This window comes from Chiloscyllium punctatum, chromosome 19 (genome assembly GCF_047496795.1).
Source record: "Chiloscyllium punctatum isolate Juve2018m chromosome 19, sChiPun1.3, whole genome shotgun sequence".
In the NCBI taxonomy this organism is placed as follows: domain Eukaryota; kingdom Metazoa; phylum Chordata; class Chondrichthyes; order Orectolobiformes; family Hemiscylliidae; genus Chiloscyllium; species Chiloscyllium punctatum.
Window position 1 is genome coordinate 91,629,183 of NC_092757.1, and position 19,913 is coordinate 91,649,095.

General features: G+C 43.2%; 1 protein-coding gene across 4 annotated transcripts in view; it reads right to left on the minus strand.

Moving 5' to 3' along the window:
- bcas3 (BCAS3 microtubule associated cell migration factor) overlaps positions 1 to 19,913 on the minus strand; it is a 1,192,206-nt gene that overhangs the window by 912,396 nt on the left and 259,897 nt on the right. For all 4 annotated transcript variants that reach the window (XM_072590043.1, XM_072590044.1, XM_072590042.1 and 1 more), the window contains one exon: positions 11,422 to 11,498. In XM_072590043.1, the coding sequence (XP_072446144.1) occupies positions 11,422 to 11,498 (77 nt within the window). The remainder of the gene's footprint in view (positions 1 to 11,421; positions 11,499 to 19,913) is intronic.

The window sequence follows — 19,913 nt, forward strand, 5'->3', positions numbered from 1 at the left end:
CAGAGAAAAGACCTTGTCTATTTATCTTATCCATGCCCTTCATGATTTTATAATAATCTATAAGGTCACCCCTCAGCCTCTGATGCTCCAGGGAAATGGCCCCAGTCTATTCAGCCTCTCCTGGTAACTCAAATCCTCCTGGCAACATTCATTTCACAAATATACAATATCCTATAATGAATTATTACTGATGTAACACTCAACGAGTTTTTTTGTCAAACCCCTTTTGAGAATTTCTTCCAACATTTTGCTAAAGATAATTAAATATCCATCACCTCAACAAGAGTTCTACCACTAAGGTTCATTTTACTACTGTTCTGATTTTTTTAGCTTCCCCAGCAAAAAGAGCAACATTTACATCCTTCTCTCTAAAGAAATGTTATGAATTCTCCTGCACTTGAGAATCCATCACAGAGATCTGCATTGGAAGCATCACTAAAAACAATAAGTTATATAATCCTGACATCACCTAATGATGGAAATTTCAAAACATACTAGCTACTAGCCAGGTAAATGCAGCAGATGAGAGGCTAGGAATCGTGCAGTAGTAACTAAAAATTCCCAAAGCCTGTCCACCATTTACAAGGCATGACAGAAGGCAATGGAATATTCCCCACTTGTCTGGATACCTGCAGCTCCAATATTTAAGAAACTTATCATCAACCAGAACAAAGTAGCCTGTTTAATTGGTACCATATACACAAACATTCACTCTCTCCACCACAGATGCTCAGTAGAAGCAATGTATACAATCTACAAGATATGCTACAAAAATTCACAAAGGCTCCTTCGGCAGCACCTTCCAAAGTCATGACCACTACCATATAGATTGCAAAGCATAGCAGATACATGGGAAGACTACCATCTGCAAGTTCTCCTCCAAGCCACTCACCATCCTGCCTTGATCTTTCCTTCAACCTCAAAGGGTCAAAATTTGGAACTCCTTCCCTAACACCACTGTGGGTCTACCTATATCAAATTAATTACATTGGTTTAAGAAGGCAGCTCATCATCACCTGCTCAATGACAACTAACGCCTGGAAGTAAAATGCTGGACCAGCTAGCAATGCCACATCCTAAGAATGAATGAAAGAAAATGCTCCATTTTTATTATTTCAATTTATTTTTGCAAAATAATATGTTCTAACTTGGGAATTTTCATAGTTATACCCAACTCTAAGACTTCAAAACTGGAATCGGGTCTTATTTGGGTGCCCAGTCAATTCAGCTGCACAATTAACTTTTGCAATTCCTACATTGGGGTAATGGGATTAACCCCACTGTAATGGGGTTAACATTTCCCAAATTAAATAGCTGGTGCAAAGTGATACTCAATCTATTCTGTCTGATTTACACTCCAATATGCTTTTTAAACCCAGAAGCCTGATTTCCAATTTTGCTTTCTGTTATAAGGCCATTTGTGACAGTTTCAAATTCACTGCTTCCACCTCAGAAAAATCAATCTCATTGTATCAGTAAAACATGCTCTCAGTAAAACTTGGAGGCAGGGTTTTAACTTGAGAACAGCCTAATTTTAATAAGATGCACTGTGAGAAGTACCAAGCTCTCCAGGCATCATTTAGGCCATATACAACTTCCGGAGTCTCCCAACTACATTCAGCATCTCTTTTGGAGGGTAAAGAAACACTTCCCTTTTGAACTGATCTGGCAGAAGTGCAGCTTTTCATTAACTGACTTCTATTTCCAAGTATTTGTTGCTTACAATGCCAAAAAAGATCTTCCTGCCAAAGCTGAATTTACTCACATCTTTTCTTCAAAACTCATTCCACAAGTCTTTCTTTACCTTTAAAAGTTTTATCAGGAAACACCACTTCTGTCCCCTACCTTGCACCTCTGTAAACACCCAAATTCTCTCTAACTTTGTAATTTTTGCTGTTTGGCAGCTTTCATTAATTCCTCTTCTAATTTGTTTGTGGCCATTAAGGCTTCCCGGTCACATGGGCTTCTGGTCTCGGTGGCATTCGTAGTCTACACTATATTCTTTGACTTTATTAAGCTATGCCCTCTACATTGCAATCTCCTCAACCTTATAATAGTATTCTTTCCAACAATTCTTAATCTCTTTCAAGGGGCATGTTCACTCATAAAGCCTTTTTCCAGGCTTATTCTGCATTTTCTTCCTTTCTATTCATATTCCAAACCATGGGGCAACCTCTTGCTCCCCTCACCCTGTACATTCAAGGAATTCTTCAGTTTGAGGTTTGCGTAAAGATTTGTAGCTTGGGTGCCGGTTGTCGTTGTTGTGGGTATGTTCGCTGAGCTGAGAAGTTGATTTGCAGACATTTCATCCCCTGACTAGTGACATCTTCAGTGCTTTGGAGCTTCCTGTGAAGCGTTGCTGTACTGTGTCTTCTGTAATTTATTTGGTTCCATTTCTGCTGTGTTCGGTTGTTAGTTCCAGTCGTTCGTTGTCATGGCCAGTATACTGGGTCTCCGTCAACGTGCTCGTTGATGGGTGTCCATGGCTGAGTGTAACTAAAAATTCTCTGGCTGACCTATATTTAGCTTGTCCTATGATCGTTGTGCTGTCCCAGTCAAATTTATGGTCCTTGTCATCTATGTTTAAGGCTACGAGGGGTAGCAAGTTGTGGAATTTCGTGGCTAATTGGCATTTATGGATGTGGATTGCTAATTGTCTGCCTGTTTACCCAATCTAGTGTCATGCAGTCTTTGCGTGGAATCTTGTAAACTATGTTAATCTTGCACATGATAGGTATAGGGTCTTTTATCCTGGTGAGTTGTTGCCTGAGCATGGCTGTTGGTTTATGGGCAGTCATGCATTCGAGTGATCGCAGAGGTCTGGCTGTCAGTTCCAAGATGTTTATTTATGTAAGGTAGTGTGGCTAGTGAATTAGGTCAGGCATGCCCTTGTCACGTTGTTTATCTGGTAGCATCTGCAGATGAAGTTGTGGGCATGTCCATTCTTGGTGAAAACTCTGTAAAGGTGTTTTCCTTCTTCCCTTTATCGGGAGGGCTGCAGCGTGTTGTGGCCGTTTGAACAGCATCCTAATTCAGTGTCTGTTTGGGTGGTTGCTGTTGTAATTCAGTACGTGGTCAGAGTGTGTGTCTTTCCTGTACACTTTCATGGTGCATTCACCCTTCTGTGTTCTTTGTACCATGACATCCAGGAATGGGTGTTAATTGTTCATTTCCACTTCTCGTAAATCTGATCCTTGTGAGCATGGTATTGATAATCCGGTGTTTGTTCTCAACGGAACAGAAAAGCGAACAGAAATTGAGAAGACACACCTTCTGTTGGACAGAATCCTGAGGGACAGGATGTACATGTATTCGGATATGCAATGACAGATTAGGGATAGTCACATGGCTTTGTGCGTGGGATATCATATCTCACTAACCTGATTGAGTTTTTGAAGAAGTAACGAAGAGGATTGATGAGGGCAGACCTGTGGACGTGATCTATATGGACTTCAGTAAGGCGTTTGACAAGGTTTTTCATGGTAGACTGGTTAGCAAGGTTAGATCACATGAATACTAGCCATTTGGATACAGAACTGGCTCGCAGGTAGAAGACAGAGGGTGAGGGTGGAGGGTTGCTTTTCAGCTGGAGGCCTGTGACTAGAGGTAAGCTACAAGGATCAGTGCTGGGTCCACTGCTTTTTGTCATTTATATAAATGATTTGAATGTGAACATAGGAGGTGTAGTTAGTAAGTTTGCAGGTCACACCAAAATTGGAGGAGTAGTGGATAGTGAAGAAGGTTACCTCAGAGTACAACGAGATCTTGATCAGATAGGCCAATGGGCCGAGGAATGGCAGATGGAGTTTAGTTCAGATAAATATGAGTTGCTGCATTTTGGAAAGGCACATCAGGACAGGACTTAAACACTTAGTGGTAAGTTCCAGAAAACTTTTGCTGCCACAAAGAGACTTTGGAATGCAGGTTAATAGTTCCTTGAAAGTGGAGTCTCAGTTAGATAGGATAGTTAATAAGGTATTTGTTATTGAATAGAATTTATTGACGTGTACTGAGGCACAGTGAAAAGCTTTGTCTTGCGAGCAGTACAGGCAGATCACAGAGTTAAGTAGCATAGATAAGTAAATAATTAGTAAGTGGCAAACACAAAATCACAGGTACAGATGAATGTTAAGGGTTTGTGAGTCCATTCAGTACTCTAACAACAGTAGGATAGAAATTGTTACAAAACCTGCTGGTGCTTGTGTTCAGCTTCTGTACCTTCTCCCCGATGGGAGAGGTTGTAGAAAAACATTGCCAGGGTGGGATGGATCTTTGAGAATGCTGGCGGCCTTTCCTTGACAGTGGGCCTAGTAGATGGTTTCTATAGATGGGAGATTGGCCTTTGTGTTTGTCCTAGCCGAGTTCACCACTCTTCGTAAACATCTCCGATCTTGAATGGTATCGTTGCCATACCCGGTAGTGATGCATCCAGACAGAATGCTCTCGATGAAGCACCTATTAATGTTGGCAAGGGTATTCACCACCATGCCAAATTTCATCAGCTGCCTGAGGAAGAAGAGACGTTGTTGAACCCTTGTAACCAGTGTGTCCGCGTGAAGAGTCCAAGAAAGCTTGTTGTGGATGACCACTCCCAGGAACTTGACACTCTCCACTTGTTCCACCTCTGTACTGTTAATGTGTAGGGGGCATGAGTAAGTCCTGCTGAAAGTCAATAATGAGTTTCTTGCTTTTGCCGGTATTGAGAGCTAGGTTGTTCTCAGTGCACCATTTTTCCAGGTCGTCCACCTGCCATCTATAGTCTGTTTCGTCACCATCTGAGATTCGACCGACTATGGTGGTGTCATCAGCGAACCTGTAAATGGCATTAGTCTGGTATTTGGCGACACAGTCATGGGTATACAGCAAGTACAGTAGGGGCCTGAGGACGCATCCCTGGGGGGCTCCAGTGTTGAGTGTTAGTGAAGATGAAATATTGTTCACAATCTTCACTGATTGTGACCTGTGGGTCAGGAAACTGAGGAACGAGTTGCAGAGAGTGGGGCTTGGTCCAAGATCACTAAGTTTAGTAATCAGTCTCAAGGGGATAGTAGTGTTGAAGGCCAAACTGTAATCAATGAGTAGGATTCTTACGTAGCTGTTCTTGGTGTCAAGATGTTCAAGGGAGGAGTGAAGGGCAAGTGATATGGCATCTGATGTGGATCTGTTGCTCCAAAAGGCAAATTGGAATGGATCAGGAGTAGTGGGGAAGCTGTAGTTGATTAATGCCATGACCAGCCTTGCAAAGCACTTCATGACCACCGAAGTTAGGGCCACTGGGCGGTAGTCATTGAGACATGCTGCATGAGCCTTCTTAGGCACGGGCATGACGTTGGCCCTCTTGAAACAGGCAGGGACAGTGGCCTGCTGCAGGGAGAGGTTGAAGATGTCCGAGAAGACCTCTGCCAGTTGATCTGCACATGCTCTGAGTGCACGGCCTGGTATTCTGTCTGGTCGCATCATTTTCCTTGGATTCATACAAAGCAAAACTGATCTGAACTCTGATGCAGTGACGGTTAGGATAGGTTCGTCAGAAGTTGTCGGAATATGTGTTACCTCTCCGCCGAAATTCTGCTCAAAGCGAGCAGAGAATGTGCTGACACAATCTGGGAGAGATGTGTCATCGTCTGCTGTCTTGCGCTGTCTCTTTTTAGAACCTGTGATGTCATTCAGTCCTTGCCATTCTCGCCGTGTGTCTATCTGGGTCACTAGCTTAGATCGGTTTTGGTCCTTTGGCTATCTTAATGGCTCGGTGAAGGTCATACTTGAATTCCTTATATTTGAGTGGGTCTCCTGATCTGAAGGCCTTACACCTGTCTTTTTGCAGGTTCTGTATGTTCTGAATAGGAAATGGGAGGTCATGTTGCGGCTGTGCAGGACATTCATCAGGCCACTTTTGGAATACTGCGTTCAATTCTGGTCTCCCTCCTATAGGAAGGATGTTGTGAAACTTGAAATGGTTCAGAAAAGATTTACAAGGATGTTGCCAGGGTTGGAAGGTTTGAGCTATAGGAAGAGGCTGAATAATCTGCGGCCGTTTTCACTGGAGCATTGGAGGCTGAGCAGTGACCTTATACAGGTTTATAAAATCATGATGAGCATGGATAGGGTAAACAGACAAGGTCTTTCCCTGGGGTGGAGGAACCTAGAACTAGAGGGCATAGGTTTAGGGTTAGATGGGAAAGATTTAAGGAGCAACATTTCACTCAAAGGGTGGTGCATGTATGCAATGAGCTGCCAACGGAAGTGGAGGAGGTTGGTACAATTACAACATTTAAAATACAACTGGATGGGTATTTGAATGGGAAAGCTTTCAAGGACACGGGCCAACTTCTGACAAATGGGGCTAGATTAATTTAGGATATCTGGTCGTCATGGACGAGTTGGATCACAGGGTCTTTTTCCATGCTGTACATCTTTGTGACTCTATAAGTGAAGTTGTATTGAGTTAGGGATTCTATTGATATCAAATATAGCTCCTCTCAGAACTAGCCTTTGCCTTTTTGGTACACCATAGATACTCATGAGGGCAACTGACCCTTTTTGAGTTGAGAAGTGGATGGAGAGAACACATTCTGAACCATTCATGGGGGTTCCTATCATTGAGAGTTGCAAGTTCCTTAAAGTGAAACCTTATGCAATCATGAGATTGTTTTAAAACAACAACATGGAATATTGATAATTTATTTTGACCAGAATGGAGTTCAGCAGATCAGGTGAGATATAGTAATTTTTGTATCAACAGGACTAAATCGTGAGTCCAGAAAGTCATTAAAAAGCAAATGTTCATGTGGGGAGACCTTCCTTGAAGAGGCATTCGGGGTGTGCAATCAATTGCAGAATTTACTATTCCTATAGCTCTTATTGTCTGGCAACTTACATAAAACCAAATGCAATGGTCACCCCAGTGTTGAGGTCTGCAAACACAAAGCCTAACAAAGAGAGGTGTGGAATAGCCATTTCATCATAAAGCAGGTGTGAAAGGGCCAGCCCTCATTCCCCATCATATGACACTGGCTTCTAACTTTGAATCAATTGTAGAAGAAGGGATTCTGTGGTTACAAGATCAAAACTTATGCAATAATGGCTCATATTATTCAAGAACAGGTCAAAGTACATTGATCTGGTACCACACAGCACAGAGAAGACCACCACTCAGCAAGAAGAACAAAACCCTGCCTAAACAGTCAACTGTAGCAGTGCACAGAGTGACTAATATGTTTTCACCTATAAGAATATTACGATTTTCTACAGAAACTCAGACATAATTTTGTATGAAAACCCAGAACCTTCTAATCTCCATTTAACTCCTCCCACAGGGAACCAAACAGTCCTGCAATATTTACATCTTGACTCATAAAAAACGTGATTTGTTTCTCATTTTTCTGTTAATACTCTCAGTGAATGTGTCATTTTTCTTAAGTACACATGTCTGTGTGTTTGAAAATTTGAGTGTTTCAATGCATTTACATTTCAGGTGTTGTATAAATAAATCATTTATCCTTCTTTTTGATATAAAATTACTAGAAAGTGTTATGAAGATGTGGGTGTACTATACCTTTAAGAGAGTAAAAGCTAGCAGTGACAGGACCAAGTGTTCTCAATAAGATACAATGTAACATGTGCTCCAGCTACTGAGGTAGCTAGTTGCCTGGAAATGATAAAACAAATTCAAAATTTTGCCAATCAGTTTAAATTATACCCTGAAAAAAATACCAAATTCCAATCAAGTTTGAACTGAGTATATTGACAATCTTAAAAACCAATGACAATCCCATGCTTTGGGAGTATTAGACAGGGGAAAATTGAACACCTGGGAGGAGAACTGTCACCACACCAACAGCTGTAGACTGTTAGTCAGAACTCTCTGAGAGGTACCTGTCCAGAGAAGGAATTTGCACAAAAATAAAACCTCAACCCTGACCTGGGGAGCAAATCTACCAATGAAGATCAAAAGAAGATTCGACTGTTGGCTGGTTTTAAAATTAGAATTTTTCTGTAAATCTTAATTGGGAGTTTTATCGGACTAGTATTAGAGAAGGGAAGGTAAAAGATAGGTTAGAGGAAGGAATTGTAAATAGTTGTTAGTCAATTATCTGTGTTATACTTCAAGAAATAATGTTGTTAATGTTTTTCTTTAAATAATTCTCGGCCTCTCGAATTTTCACAGATTACTGTACAGGATAAATCTTTTCTGTGTTGCTGATTTAAATTAAGCAGGATGGTTTACCCTGTGTTGTAACAAAAGCTTGATTTGTGCCTATTTGCGGTTAATTTGTAGAACTCATTGCTGTAAAAGGCTATGGAGGCAAAGTAATTGTGTGTATTTAAGACAAAGATAGATATATTCTTGATTGGTATGGGGGTCCAGGTTCCTACTTTTGGCACAAGTTGATTTTCAAGCATAGCCAAAAAGATGACATAAAGGACAGAGATATGAGTCTGCCTTTGGATTTCAATCCAGATTTTGTTTTGTCAGCATTTACTCTTATAGCCTTCAAATCATTTCTAAAGTAATGGGACTATTCACCCACAGATGAGATTTTTGTTCAACAGTGCAGGGCATGTTCAGATGCTAGTCCGCCTGCCTGCTTTCCTGCAACGTAGGGAGCAAACGTAGGCGGCATGGTGGCACAGTGGTTAGCACTGCTGCCTCACAGTGCCAGAGATCCGGGTTCAATTCCCGCCTCAGGCGACTAACTGTGTGGAGTTTGCACGTTCTCCCAGTGTCTGCGTGGGTTTCCTCCGGGTGCTCCGGTTTCCTCCCACAATCCAAAGATGTGCAGGTCAGGTGAATTGGCCATGCTAAATTGCCCGTAGTGTTAGGTAAGGGGTAGATGTAGGGGCATGGGTGGGTTGCGCTTCGGCGGGGCGGTGTGGACTTGTTGGGCCGAAGGGCCTGTTTCCACACTGGAAGTAATCTAATCTAATCTAATCTCTGAATTTCTGGCCTGTGTCCACTAGGTGTTTCCCTGTGTCACATGAGGAGGCACAGCTGAGGACTTGCAATGGAAAGATTGTGTTCTGAGAAGGGAAGATTGACAAATTTGGCCCTTTTCTTCACATTGCTGCTAACCAACAATATGGAAATGAAAAATGAATTCACACACAAAAGCAGAAAGCACATTAAATTTCTTTACTCACACATTAGATGCATCATGTCAAACTAATGGACACACAAAATATGAAGTGGAGTCATAGAGATGGACAGCATGGAAACAGACCCTTCGGTCCAACCCGTCCATGCTGACCAGATATCCCAACCCAATCTAGTCCCACCTGCCAGCACCTGGCCCATATCCCTCCAAACGCTTCCTATGCATATACCCACCCAAATTTCTCTTAAATGTTGCAATTGTACCAGCCTCCACCACTTCCTCTAGCAACTCATTCCATACCCATACCACCCTCTGCATAAAAAAGTTGCCCCTTAGGTCTCTTTTATATCTTTCCCCTCTCACCTTAAACCTATGCCCTCTAGTTCTGGACTCCCTGACCCCAGGGAAAAGACTTGTCTATTTAGCCTATCCAAGCCCCTCATAATTTTGTAAACCTCTATAAGGTCACCCCTCAGCCTCCGACGCTCCGGGGAAAACAGCCCAGCCTGTTCAGCCTCTCCCAGTAGCTTAATTCCTCCAACCCTGGCAACATCCTTGTAAATCTTTTCTGAACCTTTTCAAGTTTCACAACATCGTTCCAATAGCAAGAGACCAGAATTGCACGCAATATTCCAACAATGGCCTAAACAATGTCCTGTACAGCTGCAACATGACCTCCCAACTCCTATACTCAATACTCTGACCAATAAAGGAAAGCATACCAAACACCTTCTTCACTATCCTATCTACCTGTGACTCCACTTTCAAGGAGCAATAAACCTGCACTCCAAGGTCTCTTTGTTCAGCAACACTCCCTCGGACCTTACCATTAAGTGTATAAGTCCTGCTAAGATTTGCTTTCCCAAAATGCAGCACCTCTCATTTATCTGAATTAAACCCCATCTGCTACTTCTCAGCCCATTGGCCCATCTGGTAACCCTTCTCGCTGTCCACTACACCTCTGGGACACCCGGACCAACCAACCCAACCACCCCGTGGCTCAACACTTCAACTCCCCCTCCCACTCCACCAAGGACATGCAGGTCCTTGGACTCCTCCGTCACCAGACCATAGCAACACGACGGCTGGAGGAAGCGCGCCTCATCTTCTGCCTAGGAACCCTCCAACCACAAGGGATGAACTCAGATTTCTCCAGTTTCCTCATTTCCCCTCCCCCCACCTTGTCTCAGTCAAATCCCTCGAACTCAGCACCGCCTTCCTAACCTGCAAGCTTCTTCCTGACCTCTCTGCCCCCATCCCCACTCGGGCCTATCACCCTCACCTTGACTTCCTTCCACCTATCACATTTCCAACGCCCCTCCCCCCTACCTTTTATCTTAGCCTGCTGGACACACTTTTCTCATTCCTGAAGAAGGGCTCATGCCCAAAACGTCAATTCTCCTGTTCCTTGGATGCTGCCTGACCTGCTGTGCTTTTCCAGCAACACATTTTCAGCTGGGGTCCTATTCTCTCCCTAGTTACTCTTTTGTCCTTAATGGATTTGTAAAAACCCTTTAGATTCTCCTTAATTCTATTTGCCAAAGCTGCATCATTTCCCCATTTGCCCTCCTGATTTCCCTCTTAAGTATACTCCTACTTCCTTTATACACTTCTAAGGATTCAACTGATTCAATTTCACACTCCTTTCTCTAATATGCCTTGTACATTTTATAAATTCATTCACGGAATGTTGGCACAGCTGGCAAGGCCAGTATTTATTGCCTGCCCCTAATTGCCATTGAGAGAGATCTTGAAGCACTGCAATTTTAAAGTATTCGCTTTATATTGACAGGGAGGGAGTTCTAGGATTTTACCCAGCAGCAGTTAAGGAGTGGATAAATTTCCAGGTGAGGATGATAGTTAACCTGGAGGAAAAGTTGCAGGTATTGATGCTATTATGCACCAGCTGCTCTGGGCAGATTAGTGAAGTGCTATTAAAGAAACCTTGGCAAGTTGTTATAGTAGATATTGTAGCTTTCTTACATTGTAAGATTGAGTGATTGTTGAAGTGATAGGAGGGATGCTGATCAAGACAGCTACTTTGCCCTGGGTGTTCTGACCTTTTTGCATGTTCTTAAAGCTGCATCAAACCAGGCAGGTGGAGTTACTGCATTACACTCATGGTGTGTTGCTTGTAGGTGGACCAATAGCTTTGGAGTTCAGAAAGTGAATTCATGAGTCATTAGTCTCAGAATACCCAATCTCTCATTTGTTTTTGTAGCCAGAATATTTATTTTCCTCTGCTGGCAAATCACACTCGCTGAATGTATTGGTACACAGGGTGACCCCAGCGCTATAAAGCATAACAGGAAAATGTTTACCTTACCTTGTTTTCAGCATAGGCGAGCCAGCGGCTTCCCAATGCTATTGGGTTGGGGTTTGGCCCTGGACATGGAAAGCAACCTGAAAAAGGGTGGAAAATAAAAAGCATTATGTATTCTGTTCTCAGACTGTTGCAGATTATCCACAGCCGAGAGTTGGCGTATCATTCTTAACCTGGCTATTAAGGCATTCATAAAGATGCCCCATGTCAAAGCTCCCTAGTGGAAACATACATTCAGCAACTTCAAACAATTGAGTTGGGAGCTCAGTTACGAAGCTACCAAAGGGCATGAAAGCATGACACATAGACACATGTATGCTAGAAATGGATTGCCTGCATACAGGACCTATTTTATCATGTTTCATAAAGTAAAGAAACTATATAGATACTGACAATTTAGAGTAGTTTGTCAGTGGAAGTTTTTTGATTCTCAAGGTGGGATCTCTCTTTTTGCTGCTTCTGTGGTGTGTTAGAGGATCTAATGTTTCATAGCAAGAGGAATGACGTCTGACAGGACAAGTGTTACTGAAACTGTTACACTTCCACGAAATGCACTTTGCAGTAATGAACCTTCTCTCATACTAGTGATGAGAAGCATGATAAAGTGGTATCTTACAAGGAAATGGCAATGATGGAATGAGGTGGAAGAAACTAAGAAAACGAATGAAATAACTTTCATTTCATTCATTTAACAAATCAACTCCAAGTCTGAATTTGCCGATTCAATGTTATTAAATTGATTAATTTTTGGATGGCCTTCATCCCCTGGATACATCTATTTATTCATTAATTACTAGTCACCATGCTCCTTTCAAGATACTACTGGATTTATTCATGGATTAATGAATGCACTCTCTATTGGTGCCACTGAATCATGGTTACATTTATAAAAGTTTTTCAATTAACTAGTTAATTGTAGTGCCTGTCCTCCACAAATTTCCACTAAATTTTAGGGTGCTGCAGTTTTGTTTACCAATTCTCAGTTGACCTACTGTTCCTGGCTAAAGACTTCTTTAAAGAGGGCTGTAAAAGTGTTTTAAATTAAATAGAGAGGAGAAGGGCTTTGGAGAGAGGATATGTTGTCTTGCAAAGCAAAACAATATGGTACAATTGCAGCACAGCGACTTAGGCAATCACACCCAGAGAGAGACCAGAAGGGACAGAGTCTACAAACACATAAAACAACTGAAGCAAATAGGGCCCAATGGTAAAAAAGTAAAATTAAGGGCCCTCTGCTTAGATGCAAATACAGTTTCAGAGTAAAGTAAATGGGACTAATGGCACAAATAGAAGTTAATAAGTACGATCATGTAGCCATTACAGAGATATGGTTACAAGGAAATCAAAGTTAGGAACTAAACATTCAAGCATCTGCAAATTTTGAAAAGAATAGGGAGGAAGGAGAGGGTGGTGGGATAACTTTGTTTGTATGATATGTAGTAAGTGCAATAGCAAGACATGATCTCAGATCAGATGATGTAGAATCTGTATGGATAGAGGTAAGAAATAACAGACGAAAGAAGACATAAATGGAAGTAGTCGGTCCCCTAACAGTTGCTATATTTGGCACAAAGAATAAATCAGGAGATAATGACAGCATGACGGATAATCTTCATGTAGATTGGGAAAATCAAAGTGACAGATATCCACAAAGAAGAACTTATAGAGTGTATTCGGGACACCTTCCTCAGAACAATAGGTTGTGGATACCTGGGATCAGGCCATTTTGGATGCAGTAATGTGCGACAAGCACATTTGATAAACAATCTCAGAGTAAATCATTCACTGTTAAATAATGGTAGAATTTAGCATTCAGTTTGGGAGAGGAAAACTTGGGTTAAAAACAACTGTGCTAAATCACGTTCACTAGATATTTTGAAATCGGATATACAGTTACATGCCTGTGAATAACTCATTAACTTATTAAAGGCTTAGTATCTATCATTTGAAACTGTTTAATTGAACTGGCAAATTACAATATAATTTTTCTTTCTAATTTATTCCTGAACTGTGTCTGTCGGTCTGTCTATCTGTTAATGAGTGGTATTATGTTAAAGAAGATTGGGTTTAAATTACAGAAGTTAGTTAAATTGCCGTTATAGTGGAGTGACACAGGGATCAATGCTGGTGCCACAAATATCTACAATACCTATTAATGACTGGGTTGAGAAAAGTGGATGTGTTAATACATGACACAAAAACAGGCAAGAAAGCAAGTGGTGACAATGACAAAGAGCGTCTATAAAGGGTTATGGTCTGGTTAAGCTTGTGCAATCACAAAATTTAAAATATATCATGGTTTCTGGAATAATAATTGGGATTAACTTTGCAAAATAGCAACAATCCATTCTGTCCAACTGGTCAATACAAGCATTTATGCTCGACTGAGCCGCTCACATCCCGACCTTATGTGTTTATCCAGCTTTTCTTTAAAAAAAATCTAGATCCTTTGCATTTGAGTGCTTGAAATTGTGCCATTGGACACTTGTGCACAAATAGACAATAGACAATAGACAATAGACAATAGATGCAGGAGTAGGCCATTCTGCCCTTCGAGCCTGCACCGCCATTCAATATGATCATGGCTGATCATTCCTAATCAGTATCCTGTTCCAGCCTTATCTCCATAACCCTTGACTCCACTATCTTTAAGAGCTCTATCCAATTGTTTCTTAAATGAATCCAGAGACTGGGCCTCCACTGCCCTCTGGGGCAGAGCATTCCACACAGCCACCACTCTCTGGGTGAAGTAGTTTCTCCTCATCTCTGTCCTAAATGGTCTACCCCGTATTTTTAAGTTGTGTCCTCTGGTTCGGCGCTCCCCCATCAGCGGAAATATGTTTCCTCCTGCCAGAGTGTCCAATCCTTTCATAATCCTATACGTTTCAATCAGATCCCCTCTCAGTCTTCTAAACTCAAGGGTATACAAGCCCAGTCGCTTCAGTCTTTCCGTGTAAGGCAATCCTGCCATTCCAGGAATTGACCTCGTGAACCTACGCTGCACTCCCTCAATAGCCAGAATGTCTTTCCTCAAATTTGGAGACCAGAACTGTACACAGTACTCCAGGTGTGGTCTCACCAGGGCCCCGTAGAGCTGCAGAAGAACCTCTTTGCTTCTATACTCAATTCCTCTTGTTGTGAAGGCCAGCATGCTATTAGCCTTCTTCACGACCTGCTGTACCTGCATGCTTGCCTTCATTGACTGGTGGACAAGAACACCCAGATCTCTCTGAACAGCCCCTTTACCTAATTTGATACCATTGAGGTAGTAATCTGCCTTCCTGTTCTTGCCACCAAAGTGGATAACCAGACATTTATCCACATTAAACTGCATCTGCCATGCATCTGCCCACTCACCTAACTTGTCCAGGTCACCCTGTAATCTCCTAACATCCTCATCACATTTCACCCTCCCACCCAGCTTTGTATCATCAGCAAATTTGCTAATGTTATTGCTGATACCAATGCTGAACATTCACATAATACTTCTTCATCCATATTTCAAAAGCATCATCACTTACACTCAGAAAAACAAAAACAATAGCAGGAGGAAGGGGGAACAGAAATGTTTTGAATAGGATTTTGAAACTAGGAGATAAGTCCAAATGGTAGCAAAGGAACTAGGCATGTAAAAATTTACATATTTACCAGAAGGAGGATCTCAGCAAGACACCCTCCGAGTTCAAGTGAAGACAAGTGATCAGCAGAGGACTGTGACAATGCAGATACCCTGTTGGGGTGAAGATTTGTATTGGCGCAGTCACCACTACCAGAAGGAGGACCTCAGCAAGACACCCTCTGAGTTCAAGGGGAGAAAATGAGGATTGCAGATGCTGGAGATCAGAGTTGAGAGTGTAGTGTTGGAAAAGCACTGATGTCAGCATATTACACAGGTATATGAGAGATGTTCTCTCCAAAATGGGCTTTTGGGAGGGTATCTGCAATTGGATCAGACTGCTCTACACCAACATTGTCAGTGCAGTCTCAATCAATGGGTGGGAATCAGATAGCTTCCCAGTCAGATCTGGAGTCAGGCAGGGCTGCCCTCTCTCTCCTGCCTTGTTTGTGTGCTGCATTGAGCCATTTGCTGAGCCTGACAGGGGTACTATTCCTGGCAGCGGGGGCCTGCAGGTTAAGGCCTCCCTGTACATAGATGACGTTGCCGTTTTCTGCTCGGATCCGCTGTCCGTGCGCAGACTCATGTGCACATGTGACCAGTTCGAACGGGCCTCGGGGGGCCACGGTAAACCGAGGCAAGAGCAAGGCCATGCTCTTCGGGAACTGGGCCGACCAATCCTCAATCCCCTTCACCGTCAGGACCGATCACCTGAAGGTGCTGGGTATTTGGTTCAGGGGGGCTGGGGCGTGCACCATGTCTTGGGAGGACCATATCAGCAAAGTGAGGCAGAAACTGGGCAGATGGAAGCTACGGTCGCTCTTCATCGCGGGAAAAAACCTGGTCATCAGGTGTGAGGCGCTGTCATTGCTGTTTTCCGTGGCACAGGTCTGGCCTATTCCCAGAACCTGTGCCGTTGCAGTCACCCGAGCCATCTTCCAATTTATATGGAGGTCAAAGATGGACCTGGTCCAAAGGGATTCACTGTAAAAGATCTGGGCAATGGGGAAAATAATACACCCAATGCCACCCTCACCCTGATGGCCACCTTTGTGTGTGGCTGCATCAAGCTGTGCGTGGATCCCTGGTACGCAAACACCAAATGTCACTACGTACTGAGGTTCTACCTGTCCCTGGTGTTGCGGAGGATGGGCCTGGCCTCGCTGCCGCGGAACGCTCCGAGTAGTCGGACCGTTCCGTATTACCTGTCCATCGTGGAGAAGTTTATGAAGAAAAACACCTTTGACCACAAGTCCATCAGGAAGTGGTCAGCACGTAGTGTCCTTGAGACCCTTCGGGAGAGGGCGGATCCTATCGAGCGGTTCCCTGAGCTGACTGTCAAAGCTATTTGGCAGAATGCCTCATCGCCAGAACTTTCCAACAAGCACCAAGACATGGCTTGGCTGGTGGTGAGAAGGGCTCTGCCTGTGAGATCCTTTATGCACACCCGGACTCTCTGCCGCACCGCACGCTGCCCTCGAAGCGGCTGCGGGGGGGAACGAGACTGTCACGCACCTCCTTCTGGAATGTGCCTACGCAGAAGAAGTCTGGAGAGAAATGCAGTGGTGTTTGTCAAGGTTCATCCTGAGCAGCGCCGTGACGCAGGACTCCGTGCTCTACGGTCTGTTCCCCGGGGCGCATAATGAGACAAACACCAACTGTGCCTGGAGGATCATCAACTCGGTGAAGGATGCTCTCTGGACGGTCCGAAACCTGTTGATCTTCCAGCTGAAGGAGTTGACCCCGACTGAGTGTTGCAGACTGGCATATTCCAAGGTCCAGGACTACGTGTTGAGGGACGCGCTGAAGCTGGGGCAGCTGCCGCCAAGGCGCGGTGGGGAAAGACCACCGTGTAATATCTGCCTGCCTAAGAGGAACAGGGGGCCCACGCAGTCATTTGGGCTCTGCTGATGCCTCAGCTAAATATATGGACATATGATTAATAAACATACAGACCTGTATATAAAAATGATAAATTCTGATCTCTGTATGTAAATGTTTATGTATGTATGGCATGACCATCAAATTATACCATCAAATTATTTTATGAATAAAGTATATTTTTGAAATTTAAAAAAGTTGGAAAAGCATAGATCACTTCTCGGCCTTTTGGCTCGGAATAAGTGTGGTTCCTGAGGTCCAGTGGGAGAGATTCTGCCCGAGTGCTGCAGGTTCAACGCAGCAGACATGTTGTGGCAGGGGAGATACCACGGGGGTTGAGTTGCGAGTCGGAGGAGCTGCTGGAGATCATCGCTGGATCGTAGTGGGACATTGGAGGTTCGTTTGGTTGTGCTGACCTGCTCTTGGTGAACCTTCATGCTGGCTTCAGCCTAATGCCAATTCAGGTACCAGCCAACCTCAGAGCTATGGCCTTAACAGCCGCTCGCAGCCCAGGCCAGGGCATTCGCAACACAGTCAGGGTGGCTGTGAAGAAGATGGAGGAGCTTACACCAGTCGATTGGACGGTGTTTGTCAAGAAGATTTTGCTGGAGTGCTGCGGGTTCGAAGCAGCAGACGTGTACTGTCTGCAGGATTTCCCTGGGGCAGGCTATTTCGACATGACCTTCAGGAGCGTGAAGAATTGCGAGCAGCTCCTGAAGGTCTTCAAGGAGAAGGAAGGGGAACCTCTGCTCTCCATCTTGTCGGCAGTCCTGTTGTGTGTGTGCTTTCTGCGCAGAGGAGTCGGGTTGTTACAATCCATATGTACAACCCCCACATCCCAGCAGCAGATGTCCTGACCTTCCTGAGAAGATACGTCCAAGTTGAGGGAGAAAGCACCGATGTGGTTGATCCTTTCAGGATCTGGACCAGCAAGCAGCAGGTCAGGGTAACAGAGTAAGACATAAGGCTTTGGCTTGACAGACTTTGGACAGCAGTGGCTCAGCAAGAACAGGTAAGTTAAGGTAAAGTCCTTTTAACTTTCATTTTTAGTTTTACAGCAGTTAAGATGGCAGTTCGGGCAGTTGCATGCACCTCCAGCAGGATGAGGGAGCTGAGGGACACTTCCATTGTCCCTGATGACTACACGTGTGGGAAGTGCACCCAGCTGCAGCTCCTGGGAGACTGTGTTAGAGAACTGGAGCTGGATGCACTCAGGATCATCCAAGATGCTGATGACACTAAAATAGGTCATATTGTGGACAATGAAGAAGGTTATCAGAAAATGCAGCAGGATCTTGATCAGCTGGGGAATGGCAAATGGAGTGTAATATAGATAAGTGTGAGGTCTTGCATTTTGGAAAGTCAAATCAAGGTAGGACTTTCATAGTGAATGGTAGGGCCTTTCAGGAGTTTAGTGGAACAGAGGGATCTTACAGTTCAGGTTAACATTGCTCTGAAAGTGGAGTCACAGGTAGACAGAGCAATGAAGAAAGCTTTTGGCACAATGGCCTCATCAGTCAAGGCACTGATTACAGATTTTGGAAAGTTATGTTGCAGTTATACAGGACATTGGTAAGGCCACACTTGGGACTATTGTGTTCAGTTTTGGTCATCTTATTATAGGAAGGATGTTATAAAACTGGAAAGAGTGCAGAAGAAATTTACAAGGATGTTGCCTGGGCTCAATGGCCTGTGTATTAGGGAGAGGTTGGACAAACTAGGACTTTTTCTTTAAACTACAGGAGACTAAGGCAGGACCTTATAAAGGTGTATAAAATCATGAGGCGTGGATAAGGTGAATGCACTCAGTCTTCTTCCCAGGGTTGGGGAATCGAGGACTAGAGGGCATCAGTTTAAGGTTAGAAGGGAAAGGATAAAAGAGAACCTGAGAGGCAACCTTTTTACACAGTGGGTGATATCCATTTAGAACATGCTGCCAGTGGAAGTGGTTGAGGCAAGTACATTAACAACATTTAAAAGGCATTTGGACAAATACACGGATAGGAAAGGATTAGAAGGCTAAGGACCAAGTGCAGGAAAATGGAGTTAGCATGGACCAATTTGGGCCAAAGGGTCTGACTGTGCTGTAAGACTCTATGACTATACTTGTAAACACTGTATAATTTTCTACTTAATCTCATACATGTTGGGGGGGGTTCATTGGTAAATACTTGTGCACATAAAAACAGCTACTCCCCTTTCAAGGGCTGTTTGTTAGCTAATTTGTTCAATCTCATAACACAGCCAACAGGTTGATTATCAACTTTCAAATTATTTGATATGGTCACAGCTGGCAGGCTGTATACCATCACAAGTGCCCTCCTCACTCAGAAGATCTACCAGAATAATCTGGAGAAGAATTTGATTTTTTTTACTAATTTACTCAAAGAATATAAACACTGCATATTTAAATATTTCTGTTTGATTACCTAATTTTAAAAGAGCACAAGAGGACACTAAGTAATATAAGTGGTGGCTTGTTGAGTTAGTAGTTATGTAATTGCAGTGTCACATTGTATGAATAAATGTAAAACTGAGTAAAGGTTGACCTCTGGCCACTTTCTTCAATAACTGGCTATGAGAAGTAAAACAAAGCAGCAGTTGAGACAGAAGTATCAGGTGTCATGAGTAGACACTGATGGTATAGCAGGAGATGAAAAAATGCTTAATGCAACAGAAGTATATATTTTAAACTAGTTCAAATTAAGTGGGTTAATAGTTGTGCCAAAAAAGAAGAGAGAAGAATTTTAAGTGAACACTTCTGCATTCTGAAAACCCACAATATGACTTTAGGGACAGGACTTATTTACTTCTCTTTTATTGGTAACTGTGCCCATCAGTTGCCAATATTAGAAACAACTCGTCAAGAAAGCCTGAAGGAAAATCAGTTTCAGAATGCACTTGAGAGCACCTCCTTTGTGTTTCTTCACAGGATACCACATCCACTTTAACTGCCCACACAAAGACAGATATAGAATTGAAACTTAAATATAGGTTA